Below are 18,357 nucleotides of genomic sequence, written 5' to 3' on the forward strand. Positions count from 1 at the left end.
TGGGCATTTCTGCTTATCTAATTCTGCTACACAACTTAGTTTGCATGATCGTCAATTTGTATTTCAACTAGGTGGAGGATTTATCATAGAAATCTACTTATACGGCCTCCTACAATTATTGTGTTTTATAGCTTACTGTAATTAGCTAGCTAATTATACATGTAATTTATAGTTCTTAGCACCCACATAGTAAGTACAAAATAACTTTTGCCCTTTGTGTTCGCTACTCACAAAGGTCACTGGAAGCATCGATATTTTCTGATGATGCCCATCTTCAAATGCATCCTTGTGTTCACACAATACTTATATGGCAGTACATTACACCGATAGTTCAATTTGGTAACCTTGTGTGGTTGTGCCTACCCTTTTAGGAGTTGATATGGTTCAGATGAATCATCCTGTATCTTATTTTGTTTTTGCCATAACAACCAAATATTGCGTAGAAGTTCTTTACCATGTAGTCTAATAGAATCATTATTTCACTTAGTAATGCTCTCATGGTTTAACATAGTAGATTCTCATTTATTGCATTGCAGAGTGAGCCGCATTGCAGAGTAAGAGTTGAGAGGATGTGCTGTTTGGATCCGAAACATGAAGAATCAGTCCTCTTCCAAGGTTAAATTTCTACTCCCTCCGTAAACTAATATAAGAGAGTTTAGATCACTACTTTAGTAATCTAAATGCTCTTATATTAGTTTACAGAGAGAGTACTTCCTTCTTAAATAGGCACAACTCTACACATCATCATCAATAGGCATAACTCTACGCATAATTCACCTCAATATCTGATGTTTCCTTTAGTTTCCCCACTTCATCTTGATGGATGTTTGTATTGTTCTAACCAACACTTGGCGCTTCCCTTGATCCTCCTACACTTTCACGGTTTCTGCTACCGTTCACATCTACATCCGGTGCCTCTTTCGCCTTCTCCCCGGCATCTTCAGGCTCTCCTCCATAACCAGTGCTGCTTGTGTTCCTTAAATCTGCACCAGGCGTTTCCTCTGGCGTCTCCACTTCATCTTCATGGACGCTTTTGCTGTGACCCACATGGTATATTTTCATTGGCTGCTCCATTGCACTTACATGACCTGCAGTTGTAGTTTCAGCTCTATTTTCTTCTGGTACCAACTCATGATTTCTCTGTATCACATTTGAGTCAAAGCCTCTTTCAGATATGTCGGCATGCGCTCTACCGTCTTCCTCAGAGACCAGAATGGTCTTCTTTATTGTTCCAACCTTCACATACTTGCCCATGAATTTCTGCTCCCATTCTTGCAAGGCTTCCACCTCCAAAGGGCCTAAGCCTGAAACGTCACTGGTTAAATCACTCAGCTCAAATGACATCTTTGCCAATGCCCTACTCGCATCTCTTCCCGCAAACAATGCATATGGGCCACCAGGTCCATAGAACATCGTGTACCACACAAAGATGCTAGAAGTATGAAGGATGGATAAATATGTTGCAAACATTGATTTAAAATACAATAGTTAATACTGGCCTGGGTGTTGGCAATCATGAAGACACTCTCATCCGTACTCAGGGCCTTTGGTATGAAGTGAGATCTAGCGTATTTGTCATGGAGACACTAGTGGTAAGAGAAGGAGTACAATTAGCCTATGATCTTGGGTTGAGGAAAGTGATCATCAAAACCGATGCACAAGTTGTGGTGAACAAGTAGAATTTTTCTGCACTCAATCACTTGGAGATAGTTACCACTTTGAATGAGATTCAAGAGCTTTGCGGAAATTTTGAGGAATTTCGCCTAGTGGTTACAGCGAGAGAAGCAAATGAACTAGCTCATCTTTGCGCAAAACAGTGTAATTCCTCTAGGAGATGTTGTTTGTGGATAAAAACCCCATCCTTCCTTACGGCTTATCTAATGAAGGATTGTAATTCCGTGAATTGATTAGCAAAGCTCTTGATTTCCAAAAAAATGGTTAGTACTGACATCCTTAAAATTAAGCTGGTTCAAAGTGATTAAGTTTGAATAGCATGAAATGTGCGATCTTCGTTAACACAGTTCGGTGCAGATCATGAGAATAATGCCACAATGGGTTTGTGACTGTCATGCAAACAAAACAAAAACCTAATCACTCTGAAGAACCAGCCCACTTACTTAGACAAGGAAATACACATCATATGTTTCTAGCTTCAGACAGTTCTATCTGATCAAACTATATTTGCCATGCCAAATTCATTGACTTGCAGGAATTAAAATATCCAGCACAAACTATCTGAGATAAAGCAAACTTATTTACAAATGACAAAGATTTAATGAGTTTGTATGTAATCTATCACTACTAAAACGTTTCCATGTAAGAATATCATCTCCTAACAGGTTAACAATGTCCTTTTCTAATGGACGCCGATAACGCCCACACGTGTGGGCATTAAGGGGTCTGCCCACACATTTTGTGTGGTGTTTAAGAATATCAGCCACACGCCTACGTGTAGGCAAAACAAGTAATGCCCACACGCCTCTCTTTTTTCCTCGCAGTCCCTCTCACATGCCCATGTGTGGGCAAAATAGATAACGCCCACATGCCCGTACATTAGGCCTCCTACTGTCGTGGTTCTAAGTCTGACAGTAGAATGGGGGGTAGGTATGGAGAGGCAAGATCCTAGCTATGGAGTAGTTGTACACACGAGTGTTTAGCGAGTTCAGGCCCTTCTCGGAGGAAGTAACAGCCCTACGTCTCGGAGCCCGGAGGCGGTCGACTGATTTCTGTGTATATGAGTTACAGGGGTGCGAACCCTTCTACCAGTGGAGGGGGGTGGCTTATATAGAGGACGCCAGGACCCCAGCCCTCTCATGTAGCAGAGGATTAAAGTACATTAAGGCCGGGAGTTACTGGTAACGCCCTACTTAAAGTGTCATCATGACCATTAAGACTACTTAATTACAGACCGTTTGGATGCAGAGTAGATCCTGAACTCCTGATGGTCGAGTGGGTCTTGATGGTCGAGTGTCTTCAGGTTTGTCGAGTGTCTTCTAGCCAGTCGAGTGAAGTCTCTCTTGGTCGACTGGAAGGTAGCTTCGTCTAAGGATGTCCTTGGGCATGGTACCCTAGATAGGTCTATGATCCTACCCTAGGTACATATCCTCATCATTAACCCCCGAATGGATCGAGGTTCGAGTGAGGAAGGAGTTGATGATTTTCTCCGACTCATTTCTTGCGCTTTGATTGTGTCGTATCTTGGATTGGCGATTTTTCTTTCGGTGTGGGCGTCAACTTTTACTTCAGTCGCCTTGATCCATTCTTATCTTCTGTCGAGTGAACTTTTGAACTCTAGAGAACTCCCGAGCGACGGATCGCGGGAAAGATATTGTCTGACAGACTGATCTGCCGCCAGCGGATTTTGCGGGATCCGAAATTTGGAAAGCGCGCGAAGCGGGGCGGTCCGCGGCAATCGGAAGGGATAAGGCGTGGACGCCTCGATTTCCGCACCGCCTTTTTCGCCAGGTATCGTGCACGCCGACTATTTCGGGTTGTGATAGGATCGCTCGGACCCACTCGTCAGCCACTCGGAAACGTCCCTATATAAAGCGCTGGGGGAGGGTTTTTTGAACAGTGCCCTCCCATTCTTCTCTCATCCCTCTCTGCCTCCGCCCACTGCGCCTGCTCCCGGCTCCGCCTACCCACCTCTTGCGCGCTTTGCCGGCGACAATGGTGAAGGAGAAGACGGCGGCCCTAGAGCGCGCGAAGAAGGCGACGGCGACGGGGCAAGCGAAGGGGAGACCGTCCAGTCGGGGCGGATCTTCGTCGAGGTCCCGCCTGCCGAAGGGTTGGGTCCAAGGAGATTGGATCCGCTCGACCATCATAGAGAAAGATCTCAATGACCTGGCCAATGAGGGACTGATCCCCCACAGGTCAGCGAGGCTCCCGGGGTCCGAGTGTCAACCGCAGCCGCAAGAGGGTGAGTGCGTTCTCTTAGCCACTCACGTAGATCGTGGTTTTTCTCTGCCGCCGAGTGTGTTCTTCCGTGGGTTTCTGAATTTCTTTGGGGCGCAACTCCACCATTTCAATCCCAATTCCATCGCCTATCTTGCTGCCTTTGTGTCTATGTGCGAGAACTTCCTGGGTTGTCGACCGCACTGGGGTCTCTTCAAGCACATATTCACCTGTCGCTCATAGACAGTAAAAAAGGCGAGTCCGGATGATGAGAGGACCAAGGTTATTCAGATGTGCGGGGGTCTTGGGATTCAGTTGAGGAATAAGAGCACTTTCCCGGCCATGACCCTTCCTGAGTCGGTCAGAGGGTGGCAGTCGACTTAGTTCTACTGCCAAGACGAGTCAACGCCGGGGCAGTCGACTGGTCTCCCTCCGTTCTCCATGGACCGAGTGGACAAACCGTCTTCTCTAAAGGTGCTTCCTGAGGAGAAAGCCGAGGTAAAAATGTTGATGGAGCGCGTGGTCCAACTCGTTCGGGACGGAGTGACGGGCATGGATCTTCTGGAAGTCTTCCTTAGGCGGCATATCCAACCGCTCCAGTACCGAGGCCGCCCGATGTGGCTGTACTGCGGTACCGAAGACACCACTCGGGTCCATCCAGAAGCAGCCGACGACGCCACGCTGGAGAGGTGGGTGGCCGCCATCACAGGGAACAAGGACAACCCTCGAGGGACTAGGAGGATCCCGCCACTCGACTGTACTTATACGGCGGACGCGGTATGGCCACTTATTCCCGATTGTGATCTTGCTTTATCCATTCTGTTTTGCCGCGAACCGGTCGATTGATCTTTGTTTTGTTGTCTGACAGGCCACCACCGAATTGTACTCGATGCCCAATGGGGCGCAGATGCCGACTGAGGAGGAGGAAGGAAGCGGGGGCGAAAGCCCAGAGGAGTGGGATTCGGATGCTGACGACGACGACGAGGGTGATGAATCTGGTGAGGAGGAAGAAGAGGAGGAGGAGGAGGAGGAGGAAGTTGCACCTCCCCGCTCGGAAAGACGCTCGAAGCTTGCCCATGATCCCGCGACTGAGCGGGGTAAGGGGGTCGCAACCGCTTCCCAGTCGACCAAGCGCCCTCGGACTACTTCTCCGGCACCGACTGAGAAGGCTCCGAAGCAATCTCGAGTGGCGCTGTCGAAGCCTGCAAAGGTCTTGCCGAAGATGAAGATGGTGATCCCCACTATCTCAGGCTAATGGTAGTTTTGAGCTTTCCCTGTTTCATGAACTTGTTCTTGGTCGACTCATGGGTCAATCAACTGACTTTTGGAACTGCAGCGCTGCTACTTCCGACACTTCGGCGAGGGCCGAAGACCGCAAGATGGAGGATGCTGCAACCTCGAGACCTGGTATGACTCTTGTGCTGCCGTTTTCAGTCGACTGACTTATTGTCTCTAATTTTGATTCTTTCTGCAGTTTCCTCTAACATTGTTATTGACCTTCCTGACAACGACGACGAAGAACCACCACGGCTGAGGAGAAGCAAGAAAACGTCTGCTGGCAAGGCGACTCAGGATGTGCCGGCACCCGAGACGTTGGTCGTGGAGGGAGACAATGTCACTCTACCCACCGTAACCTTCACGGTGCCGTTGACGAGTGCTCGCCCTTCGTCGTCGAGTGCTGCTCAACCCTCGCTTTTCTCCACCTACCCCGTTCCAGAAGACCAAGCCAGTGCTTCTAGAGAAGCGATACGCCAAGCGGGAGTCATGATGGAGCAAGTGAAGGCGATACGAGAAGCTAGCCAGGCAGCCTATGACGCCAGTTCGGCTCTTCAGAGTAATGTTCAGGTCAGTCGGTCACTGCCTGTTCTGTTAGGATATGATATCTGTAAACTCTTCTTTCTGCAATTCTTAGAGTTTGTCCTGCACCCAGTGGGTGTGTCGATTGAAATTCTGGACTAGTGGGGGCACGCTGAGTGCACCCACTGGGTGTAGTCCCCAAGGCTATGGTCGACTGCTGGCAGTCGACTATAGTCTTTATGTCTTAAGATTTTTCCTTACTCGACAAGGTCGAATAGATTCATAGACCGGTGGGGGCACGCTGAGTGCACCCACTGGGTGTAGTCCCCAAGGCTATGGTCGACTGCTGGCAGTCGACTATAGTCTTTATGTCTTAAGATTTTTCCTTACTCGACTAGGTCGAATAGATTCATAGACGGTGGGGGCACGCTGAGTGCACCCACTGGGTGTAGTCCCCGAGACTGTGGTCGACTGCTTGCGGTCGATTATAGTCTGAAGAACACCTCCGATTCTTTTTTGTGTTGTCGGTCGACTGGTCGACTCTAACTGATGAAACTAGTGGGGGCACACTGAGTGCACCCACTGGGTGTAGTCCCCGAGACTATGGTCGAATGTTTGCATTCGGCCGTAGTCTTAGAAACGCTATGATTTTTCCTTACTCACTCGGAAGTGAATTGTCTTTGACATCTGTCGATCGGTTCTTCGTAGAAATCCTGTGACCTTGCGGCTCGTTATACTGAGTTGGAGAACAAACACATTCAGCTCGAGCTCGATCTGAAACTGGCCCAAGAGAACTTGACGAAGGTGAAGGAGGAAGCTAAAGGTATGCTTGGTGAGGCCTTTGACGACTGCCTTTGCCTCTCACTTGTTTCCGAATCTAATCTCACTGTAACTTTGCAGGCAAAGTGAGGGATGCCCTGAAGAAACAAGAGCTTGACTTGGCTGAGATGCAAAAAACCGCTTTAGAGAAGACCAGGCTAGTGGATGAGAAGCTGGCTTCAGTGACTAAGCTTGAAGAAGAAAACACCAATCTGAAAGCTGCTCTTGATGCTGCCAACCAGGAGGTCAGTCGACTGAAAAACGACCAGACCACCCTGAATGACAAGGCCAGTGAGTTGAAGAGAAAGAAGAATGATCTAGAGGCTTATCTAGGTGGACTCGCCAAGAAGTTGTTCCTCATGCTTGAAGGTAATCATTTGTATCAAACAAATATTTTAATTGTGACCTCCGACTATTTGTCTTGACTCGGTGGTTGTGCTTGCAGAATTTTGTCAGAACTTTGAAGAGGAGACTGGTCGACTGGAAGTAAACCTGGACCCCATCAACTCCCCTGTGAAAGATGAAGTCGCCATGAACGTGCTCCGACTTGAATCTCGTGTTGCTGCTGTCATCGATTATCTCGCAAGGCTGAAGGTCGCAACTTCCCGTATCTACACAACACTCTGGCCAAGAGAGACACTCCAGAACGACCTCGAATCTCTGATGACTCGACTGAACGAGGTCCCAAGTCGAGTGCAAGAGTGGAAGAAGTCTTCGGCCAGGTGCGGCGCGGATGTTGCTTTGTCTCTGGTCCGCGTTCACTGCAAGGATGCACGAGAGGACAAGCTGGTGGCTCTTAGGGTGGCCAACAGCAAGAAGCACGATTTCAGATCTTTCATGGAGACCTTCATTGCTGCTGCCACTCGGATTGCAGATGGAATTGATCTGGACGAGTTTGTGGCACCTTCCAGCCCTCCGCGGGAGGGGTAAAATACTTCAGAGCTTGATACTTTAAATTTGCCTCGGTATGCCGAGTGAGTTTTGTAACCAAGAAACCTTAACAGGCCTAGTGCCTGAGCACTTTCGGTTCCGTTAGGTGTTATCCGAACTTGGGTTCGTCGCTGAATACGTTTGCATTTGGTTTGAGGCGTCTTTTGCAGGTTGAAGCAAAGCGCTTATTGCCATCGGCTTGCATCCTAATTCACTTAGGCGAGCACTGGGCTGCAGCTAAGCCCCCGAGTGAGAGGTTTGCCCTCCACTCGGTAGGATTTTAGATACTTAGGCGAGCACTGGGCTGCAGCTAAGCCCCCGAGTGGGAGGTCTGCTCTCCACTCGGTAGGATTTCGGACACTTAGGCGAGCACTGGGCTGCAGCTAAGTCCCCGAGTGGGAGGTCTGCTCTCCACTCGGTAGGATTTCAGACACTTAGGCGAGCACTGGGCTGCAGCTAAGCCCCCGAGTGGGAGGTCTGCTCTACACTCGGTAGGATTTCAGATACTTAGGCGAGCACTGGGCTGCAGCTAAGCCCCCGAGTGGGAGGTCTGCTCTCCACTCGGTAGGATTTCAGATACTTAGGCGAGCACTGGGCTGCAGCTAAGCCCCCGAGTGGGAGGTCTGCTCTCCACTCGATAGGATTTCAGATACTTAGGCGAGCACTGGGCTGCAGCTAAGCCCCCGAGTGGGAGGTCTGCTCTACACTCAGTAGGATTTTTGAATTGGTGGCGCAGCTAGGAAGGAGAGGGTAGCAGTCGACCTGCACCTCGTCCTCCTTGCGGAACGCATGTTGTACTTGTACTTAGGCGAGTTCTTGGACTGCAGCTAAGCCTCCGAGTGGAAGGCTGGCTTACCACTCGGTAGGATTTTATTTATCTTAGGCGAGTACTTGGACTGCAGCTAAGCCTCCGAGTGGAAGGCTGGCTTACCACTCGGTAGGATTTTATTTATCTTAGGCGAAAACGGATTTCGCAGCTAAGCCTTCGTGTGGGAGACTGACTCACTACTCGGTTAGGATTTTTTTTACAGACTTGGGCGAATCGGATTCGCAGCCAAGCCACCCACTGGGGGATTGTTTTGAGAGGACAAAAGAAATAATGATTACAGGGAAGATTGTAAAGCTTCCGTCTTTAATAAACAAGCTGCAGAAGTACTTTTATTACAACTCGTCCGAGTGAATACTTAGGTGTAAAAGGGGCGGAGAAGTTCCGCGTTCCAAGCTCGGGGCTCGTCGATCTGATGCTCGACATTGTAAAGACGGTACGCTCCATTGTGGAGAACCTTGGTGACTATGAAGGGACCTTCCCAAGAAGGAGCAAGCTTGTGTGGTTTCTGCTGATCCACTCGGAGGACTAAATCTCCTTCCTCGAAGGCTCGACTCTTCACGTTTTTGGCGTGGAAGCGATGCAAGTCCTGTTGGTAAATGGTCGATCTGATCAGAGCCATCTCCCTCTCTTCCTGTAAAAGGTCAACTGCATCCTGCCGCGCTTGTTCTGCTTCTGCTTCAGTGTAGAGCTCGACTCGGGGAGCATTATGGAGAAGGTCGCTCGGCAAGACTGCTTCAGCCCCGTAGACCAAGAAGAATGGAGTTCTCCCAGTCGATCGGTTGGGCGTGGTCCTTAACCCCCAAAGTACTAAGGGAAGTTCTTCGACCCATGCACCAGCCGCATGCTTAAGATCAGGCATCAAACGGGGTTTCAACCCTTTGAGGATCAAACCGTTGGCTCGTTCTGCTTGTCCATTCGACTGTGGGTGAGCGACTGAAGCGTAGTCGACTCACGTGCCTTGAGATGTGCAGAAAGCTCTGAACTCTTCGGAATCGAAGTTTGACCCATTGTCAGTGATGATGCTGTGCGGGACCCCGTATCTGAATATCAATTCTCTGATGAAGCTGACAGCAGTACCGGCATCGAGGTTCTTGATGGGTTTAGCTTCGATCCACTTAGTGAACTTGTCGACTGCTACCAGAACATGGGTAAAACCGCTTCTGCCTGTTCTCAAAGGACCGACCATATCCAGACCCCACACTGCAAAGGGCCAGACGAGTGGTATAGTCTTCAAAGCCGACGCGGGCTTGTGTGACATATAGGAGTAAAAGTGGCATCCCTCGCACTTGTCGACTATCTCCTTCGCCATTTCATTCGCTCTTGGCCAATAAAATCCGGCTCGGTATGCTTTGGCCACGATGGTCCGAGAGGACGCATGATGGCCACAGGTTCCCGAGTGAATGTCATCAAGGATGATTCGACCTTCCTCTGGCGTTATGCATTTCTGACCAACTCCAGTCGCACTTTCTCTGTACAACTGTCCCTTTATCACGGTAAAGGCTTTAGATCGGCGGACGATCTGTCGAGCCTCTTCTTCGTTCTCCGGGAGCTCTTTCCTCAAGATATACGCGATATATGGTACTGTCCAATCTGGAGTGATCACTAGAACTTCCATGATCAGGTCGACCACCGCTGGGACTTCAACCTCAGTCGGGTCCATGACACTCTTAGGTTGCGGGGCTTCATCGGTAAAAGGATCTTCTACGACTGACGGAGTGTGGATGTGTTCCAAAAACACATCACTGGGGACAGCTTCTCTCTTGGATCCTATCTTCGCCAGATCGTCAGCTGCTTGATTTTTCAGTCGGGGTATGTGGTGGAGCTCTAATCCTTCGAACTTCTTTTCGAGCTTCCTCACGGCATTGCAGTATCCAGTCATGGCTGGGCTTCTAACGTCCCACTCCTTCATCACTTGATTGACCACCAAATCTGAATCGCCATAGACCATAAGGCGACGGACGCCAAGTGAAATGGCCATGCGTAATCCATACAAGAGTGCTTCATATTCTGCTTCATTGTTGGAGGAATCAAAGTGGATCTGGAGCACATATCTGAGCTTGTCTCCTCGGGGGGAAACCAAAATGACCCCAGCACCAGAACCATTTAACATCTTAGAGCCATCAAAGAACATGGTCCAATGCTCCGAGAGGACTTGAGTAGGCTGTTGTTGCTCAATCCACTCGGCAAGGAAATCTGCTATAGCCTGGGACTTAATGGCTTTCTTTGCCTCGAATTTGATATCAAGGGGAAGGAGTTCAATCGCCCATTTAGCCACTCGACCAGTTGCATCTCTGTTGTGCAGAATTTCTGACAATGGTGCGTCGCTGACGACTGTAGTGTCATGATCAGAGAAATAATGAGCAACCTTCTTCATGGTCATGTAGATCCCATATACGAGCTTCTGATAATGAGGATATCTTTGCTTTGATGGGGTCAAAACTTCAGAGAGATAATACACTGGGCGCTGAACTTTGAAGGCTTTCCCTTCTTCTTCCCGCTCGACCGTAAGTACTGTACTGACGACTTGTCCTGTGGCTGCAATATAAAGCAACAGAGGCTCTTTGCTGATTGGAGCAGCAAGCACCGGCTGGGTGGAGAGCAGAGTTTTTAGCTCGGCAAACGCTGCATCAGCTTCTGGAGTCCACTCGAACTTGTCTGCCTTCTTCATCAGTCGGTAAAGAGGCAACGCCTTTTCACCGAGGCGAGAGATGAATCGACTTAACGCGGCCAAGCATCCAGTAAGCTTCTGGACGTCGTGCACACGCACAGGGTGCTTCATTCAGAGTATGGTACCAACTTTTTCTGGGTTAGCATCGATTCCTCGTTCGGAAACGAGAAAACCGAGTAACTTTCCGCCAGGTACTCCGAATGTGCACTTTGATGGATTGAGCTTGATATCATACCTCCTAAGATTGGCAAATGTTTCAGCTAAGTCAGTCAACAGGTCAGAACCCTTTCGCGACTTGATCACGATATCATCCATGTATGCTTCCACATTCCGACTGATTTGAGTGAGTAAACACTTTTGAATCATTCTCATGAACGTGGCTCCGACATTCTTGAGGCCGAATGGCATGGTGATATAGCAGAAGCATCCGAATGGAGTGATGAAAGCTGTTTTGATTTCGTCGGGCCCATACAGACGGATCTGATGATACTCGGAATAAGCATCTAGAAAAGACAATCTCTCGCATCCTGCAGTCGAGTCGATAATTTGGTCAATGCGAGGGAGAGGAAAATGATCTTTCGGGCAGGCCCGATTGATATGTTTGAAATCAATGCACATATGAAGGGAATTCTCCTTTTTGGGAACCATGACGACATTGGCGAGCCACTCGGAGTGGTATATCTCTCGGATGAACTCTGCTGCAAGGAGCCGAGCCACCTCCTCGCCAATGGCTTTTTTCTTCTGGCGGACCGTCGAAGATGTTCCTTAACAGGTTTTGCTTTTGAATCGACTCTAAGGCGATGCTCAGCCAGTCCCCTGGGAACACCCGGCATGTGAGCTGGCTTCCATGCGAAGATGTCCCAGTTCTCACGGAGGAACTGGATGAGCGCTTCTTCCTATTTAGAGTCGAGTGTTGTGGAAATATGGGTCGGAGCTGCATTGGGGTCAGTCGGGTGGATATGAACTGGCTTCGTCTCACCGGACGACTGAAACGCTGACTCTGTGGCGGGCTTCTTGGCCCGCAGTAAATCACTCGGATCTGCATTCTTCTTGTATCCCTCTAGATCTACCACTGTTATCTGGTCATCCGCAATCTTTGAGCCTTTCTGAAAACACTCTTCCGCTTTCTTTCGGTTGCCAGTGATGGTGATCATGCCTTTGGGGCCAGGCATCTTTAACTTGAGGTACACATAGCATGGTCGAGCCATGAAGCGGGCGTAGGCTGGTCTTCCCAAAATGGCGTGGTAGGCGCTCTGGAAATCCACGACTTCGAATGTCAGCTTCTCTTTGCGGAAATGTTTCGAGTCGCCGAACACCACATCCAGAGCTATTTGGCCGAGTGACTCGGCCTTCTTTCCTAGGATGACTCCGTGAAAACTCATGTTGCTGGAACTGAGTCTGGACATCGGAATGCCCATTCCCTTGAGTGTCTCCGCATACAGTATATTCAACCCGCTGCCGCCATCCATCAATACCTTCGTCAGTCGAGTGCCTTCGACGACCGAGTCAACCACCAGAACTTGCCTCCCAGGGGTGGCAATGTGAGTAGGATGGTCAGACTGGTCGAAAGTAATGGGAGTTTGCGACCATCTCAGATAGTTTGGTGTCACCGGGGCGACCATATTGACCTCACGGTTGATCACTTTCAGTCGACTTTTGCTCTCTACATCAGCAAAAATCATCAGAGTGGAGTTGACATGAGGGTACTCTCCATCACTGTCCTTCTTGTCTTCAGCCTTGTCCGACTCCTTCTCTTTATCCTTCGGCTGTTTCCCTTGAAACTGCTGGATTAAAAGCCGGCACTGGCGAGTGGTATGCTTTGGGTAGATGAAGTTACCCTCTTCGTCTTTCTTCGTGTGAATATGACATGGAAGATCCATCACATCATTACCTTCCTTATCTTTTACCTTCTTGGGGTTCCAAGATCCTTTGGGCTTCCCTTTGAATTTGCCCTGAGTCACGGCCAGAGCCTCTCCAGGCGCTGCTGGCTCGGCCTTCCGCTTTTGCTTCCGACTGGAGTTTCCTTTATCCGACTGACTCGGCTTGTACTTGCCACTCCGGAGTCGGTCCTCTTCTTCGCCGTTGGCGTACTTGGTGGCTATTTCCATCATCCGACTCAGGGTCATATCTCCAATTCGACCAAACTTCAGGCTCAACTCTCTGTTCTTGACGCCATCTTTGAAGGCGCAAACCGCTTGATGGTCTGACACATTCTCTACAGTATGATGTAAAGTGATCCACCTCTGGATGTAATCCCTCAGTGTTTCACTCGACTTTTGTACACAAACTTGCAGCTCAGTCAATCCGGCAGGTCGCTTGCAAGTTCCCTCAAACGTCCTGACGAACACTCGAGAAAGATCTTCCCAAGTGTAAATGCTGCTAGGAGCTAACTGATTCAACCACGCCCTGGCCGAACCCTCTAGCATAAGTGGCAAATGTTTCATGGCCACCTCATCATTACCGCCACCAATCTGAACAGCCACTCGGTAGTCTTCGAGCCAAGTTTCAGGCTTAGACTCTCCAGTGAACTTACTCACCCCAGTCGCCAACCTGAAGTTGGGGGGTATCACTGCGGCTCTGATCGCTCTGCTAAAACATTCTGGACCTGAAACGTGGACTCGGCTGCTTGTGGGCACATCTCTGTCATGACTACCTCTATGAGCTCTGTTTCGGTCGACAAAACCTTGCACGATGATGGATCTAGCGTCAAAGCCTGGCTTTCTGGGGTCGACTGGAGCTCTCCGCCCAACACTGAGCTGGCGTCTGTCATCTTGGTACCGATGGGCGTTAGACCCACTTCTCGGAGGAGGAGTGGGCACTCGAGGCCTGTCATCACGATCAAATCGATCATCATAGTGGTCCCGCGGGCCTTCACGTCCCATGCGCCTCAGAGGCGACCTTGGACTGTGAGCTGACTGAACAGTATTTGCAGCGACGGATCGACTGTGAATCCTGTTGCGCGACTGTGACACAACTGAATTCTGATCTCCTGCCGCCCGGAGCAAATCTCTAATCTGCATCAAGCCTCTTCCAGCCTCTGACTGAGAGGGCTGAATTGACTCTGCTATGCGGGCTGCAGCTGCCAAATTCTGAATTGGGGTTCGATATACCTGAGTTGGTTGCGGAAAGAGCTGACGTCGGTTGGAGTTGGTCACTCGTTGACGTGCACGCTCGTTGAGTGCTCGCTGGAGGTTCTCCAGTCGAGTGCGTTCAGCCAGGTTGGCTAAACGCGCCTCTTCCAGGGCACGAGCCTCAGGAATTTCTCCTGCAATGGGAGTATGCAGGGCATCCATGTTCCGGCGGCGAAGTTCTTCCCTCTGCTGGGAAGTGAGCGGCTCGGGTTGGTACTCTTCATGGGCTTGAGCAGGGTCATCCTCGTCGTCCATCCCGTCGCCGCGGGGGAAACCGGGAGGACTACGGGGCCCGTTGACCATCAGGACCTCCGCCGCTGGATCACTGCTATCGCACTCGGATGCAGTCTCTACGGAGCCAGTCGACAGGTTGAACAGGCCGTAGAGAGATTTGTCGGGCTCAATCGCCGCGACTTGGGTGGTGGCCGATTGGAGAGCCACCGCGTGTCTCACCCAACGCTGGAGCCTCGACCGACCGGAGCGCTTGCGCTGGCGGGAGACAGGGAGGGAGGACGGCGCAGGAGTCGACCGGTACGGGGTCGACAGCTGCCGCAGCAAGACGCCGCGGACACACGCCCGAAAGTGCGTCGCCCCGCGGACGGGAGCGCGTCGATGTCGAGTGGTGCCTCCAGGAGCCAAGCGGAGTCGTCTGCGATGAAAGTGAGCGCACCGAGACGGATCTCGTGGCCCTCGACCAGAGCTCCGCCGGAAACCGTGATGAAGGCGATCGAACAAATTGCAACTTCTCCAAAAAAGTCGCTAAGACACCTGCCCCACGGTGGGCGCCAACTGTCGTGGTTCTAAGTCTGACAGTAGAATGGGGGGTAGATATGGAGAGGCAAGATCCTAGCTATGGAGTAGTTGTACACACGAGTGTTTAGCGAGTTCAGGCCCTTCTCGGAGGAAGTAACAGCCCTACGTCTCGGAGCCCGGAGGCGGTCGACTGATTTCTGTGTATATGAGTTACAGGGGTGCGAACCCTTCTACCAGTGGAGGGGGGTGGCTTATATAGAGGACGCCAGGACCCCAGCCCTCTCATGTAGCAGAGGATTAAAGTACATTAAGGCCGGGAGTTACTGGTAACACCCTACTTAAAGTGTCATCATGACCATTAAGACTACTTAATTACAGACCGTTTGGATGCAGAGTAGATCCTGAACTCCTGATGGTCGAGTGGGTCTTGATGGTCGAGTGTCTTCAGGTTTGTCGAGTGTCTTCTAGCCAGTCGAGTGAAGTTTCTCTTGGTCGACTGGAAGGTAGCTTCGTCTAAGGATGTCCTTGGGCATGGTACCCTAGATAGGTCTATGACCCTACCCTAGGTACATATCCTCATCACCTACCTTATGGTCCCGCACGTCCCGCGTGACAGTCACCATGCGTCCCCACAGTTGCCATGGTCTGGACCCTCTTCCATGTTCATTTAACTGCAGTTGCCATGTCGCTGAACTACAGTTGCCATGTCGGACAACTACAGTTGCCATGGTTGCTCAACTGCAGTTGCCATGTATGGTCTGGTCTACTGCAGTTGTCATGATTTCAAAAACTTTATAAGTTGCCACCTACTAACACTAGGCAGTTGCCATGTAGCACTACAAAACAAGCATGGCAAAAAAACATGTTCGGATAAAAAAGAGAGTTGCGATGTGCTCACAAGCACGTTAGGGCAGTTGCCATGTAAAAGAAAGAGTTGCCATCTGCTTATGTGCACGCTAAGGCAGTTGCCATGTATCATGCAAAAATACATGGCAACTCGGGTAAAAAAGAATTGCCATCTGCTTACAAGCAAAGCTAGAACAGTTGCCATGTACCCTGCAAAAACGCATGGCAACTGACAGCTTTGGGTGTGGGCGAGGAGACGGGTGTGTGGGCGAAATGATAAACGCCCACACACCAGCCCCTCTGCGTGCGTGAAAACTGGTGTGTGAGCGAATTGCTAAACACCCACACACCAGTCCTCCGTGTAGTGAAAAAAGACGTGTGGGCGACCGGATGAATGCCCACACATCAGCCCAGTCCTACGTGACACACAAAAACTGCTAGAACGTGCCAAGATTCGTGCAGAATTAGTTGGACAAGGATCCATGCGTGTGGGCGAGTTGCCAGACGCCCACACATGTGGGCGTTAGTCTTTTCGTTTCTAATTGAGCGCGTCAAACTCTATGGAAGTTCAGTAGACATAGAAGAGAATGATGTGAAACGACGTAAACAAAAACAAGGAGAACTCTTTATAAAAAGTTTGGGGGGAATGTGGCATCCTTATATAATGATTAAACTCCAATGCCAAATAACAAAATTCTCCTTTCAGTCCCGGTTGACAAATTCTCCCTTTTTAACTTCTCATGACAATTTATTTCGCAAAAAAAAAAAACTTCTCATGACAATTTGCAGATATTGATAATTTAAATTGTTGACCCGTACTCTTTCTCTGACGCATATAAAGAATTAAAAAGCTTTTCCTTTTCAGTTTCTCAGGAAACGCAGGTGTTCTTATTTGTAGGGAAGACGAAGAGATAACTGAAGTAGTCCTGAAATTCCATGGCTATACGAGAGAGAGAACCTGTACCTGCTCTGCGTGACATCATAAATTTGCCCCTTGATGGCCATGAGGAGCGGCTTCTTGGGGTCGGACCCATCATAAATCCCCAGCTCCTTCTCCGTCACCTCACCAAGCTGCACCGGTGGCGGCAGCGGCTCGAGCGTCCTCTCGTCCTCCGCCTCCCTCCTTATCGGCGGCGACGGCGCTGGCCGCGTGAATAAGCCGGAGACGTAAAGCACGGCGATCACCGCAACAACCGCGGTGAACGCCTCCGGCGGCAGTCCTGTGTACGCCGCGATGGTCGCCTTCGCTGCCTCCCACCACTCCCCAGCTGCAGCCAACGCCATGGACGATGGCACAGGTGAGATGGTATTATAAAACAACGTTGAGGTGGAAGGGGAGTGGAACCAAGGGACGCGCCAAGTGTGCTATGGGGCCGGAGAAAATCGCGCGGTCGATTTAGAGTTGAGACAGAGCACTCGACCCGACGCTCTTATCAGAGGGAAATAAGGGAATCCATCTAGAAAGTTTAGAAAGTTGCACAAAGACGGGGCCGTACGTACGTGTTGTTCTTGTCATGAACAAGTCTTTTCTGATCCATGGTTTTGGTTGGGAATCCATGAAGATTGGTGATGGCATCTGGCCAGTTTTTCCGTCGATGGTCTTGTGCAAAATGCGTATGATGTCACGAGATTTTATCTGTTCAGCAATGCACAATACATCGGAGAAACTGTACAAGTTTTCTTTTACAGCAGGCGTAAAGGTGTGAGCTAGCACATCTGCACGAGCAGAGATCACCCTTCCTTTAGATCGAAGACCATCCTGGTAGTGGTACGCTTAAGTTAGAATAAAGAAACATATCGGAACATCGTTCAGATGACGTGCGGGACATTCAGTGACAGCGGATGGAGCACCAACCTGCTCCTGTCATCTTCTACCGTCCAACTGAAGCTCAAAAAAGATAGGAGGAAAGAAGGTTGTGCCGGTTCAGGGATATGAGACGATGTGTGAAGCTGGAAGGAAATAGGTATGCGCTCTAAGTCATGTAGGTGGACTGTCTCGATTTGACATCAGAATTGTGCGGTCCTGCTTTTATCAAAGTCTCACGGCAAAGTTCCATATACTCATCATGGTGTTGACATTCCATAGCACCAGGGCCGGTCCTGGTATTTTGGGGGCCCGGAGCGAAACTAAAACTCAGGGGCCTCTTTATGCTAGAGGGAAGCATGTCCTTCGTATGTATAGAGTGGGCAGATCGCCGGACTTTCTCGGAGGGAGAATGGGCTCATAGATACGATTTAGAAAACAAAGTCCTAGCTATTCTGCGTGCGGAGGAGGAATATTGGCGCCGTAGGAGCGGCGTCAAGTGGGTTACTAAAGGAGATGCTAACACAGGGTGCTTTCACGCGTTTGCCAACGGTAGAAAGCGCAAGAGTACTATCCTGCGGTTCCAATCTGACAACGGCCTTCTGTTAACCAACGAACACATAGTGGCTCACATTTATGAGTTTTTCATAGGCCTTTTGTGGATGGCCAAAGAAAAAGCTCTTTGCCTCCGTGAGGATTTGTGGGACCCAACGGAACGGGTATCGCAGGAGGAGAACGAAGGGCTCGTGCTCTCTTTCCTTCCGGAGGAAATCGACAAAGCTCTAAATGACATGAAAACCGACACAGCTCCGGGTCCGGACGGATGGCCGGTGGAATTTTTCAAGAAATTTTGGCCTCATCTCAAGCATATTTTCTATGAGATCGT

General features: G+C 49.9%; 1 protein-coding gene across 1 annotated transcript; it reads right to left on the reverse strand.

Annotated features, from left to right (window-relative positions):
- Positions 1–570: 570 nt before the first annotated feature.
- Positions 571–17,085, reverse strand: LOC123134275 (membrane steroid-binding protein 1). The gene is made up of 2 exons (XM_044553547.1): positions 16,632–17,085; positions 571–1,304 (listed from the first exon to the last, which is right to left on the reverse strand). Exons 1-2 carry the CDS (start codon positions 16,949–16,951, stop codon positions 1,202–1,204), a joined length of 423 nt encoding a protein of 140 aa, XP_044409482.1. The 5' UTR covers positions 16,952–17,085; the 3' UTR covers positions 571–1,201.
- Positions 17,086–18,357: the final 1,272 nt, after the last annotated feature.

The sequence above is a fragment of the Triticum aestivum genome, chromosome 6B, assembly GCF_018294505.1.
Source record: "Triticum aestivum cultivar Chinese Spring chromosome 6B, IWGSC CS RefSeq v2.1, whole genome shotgun sequence".
Taxonomy (NCBI): Eukaryota; Viridiplantae; Streptophyta; class Magnoliopsida; order Poales; family Poaceae; genus Triticum; species Triticum aestivum.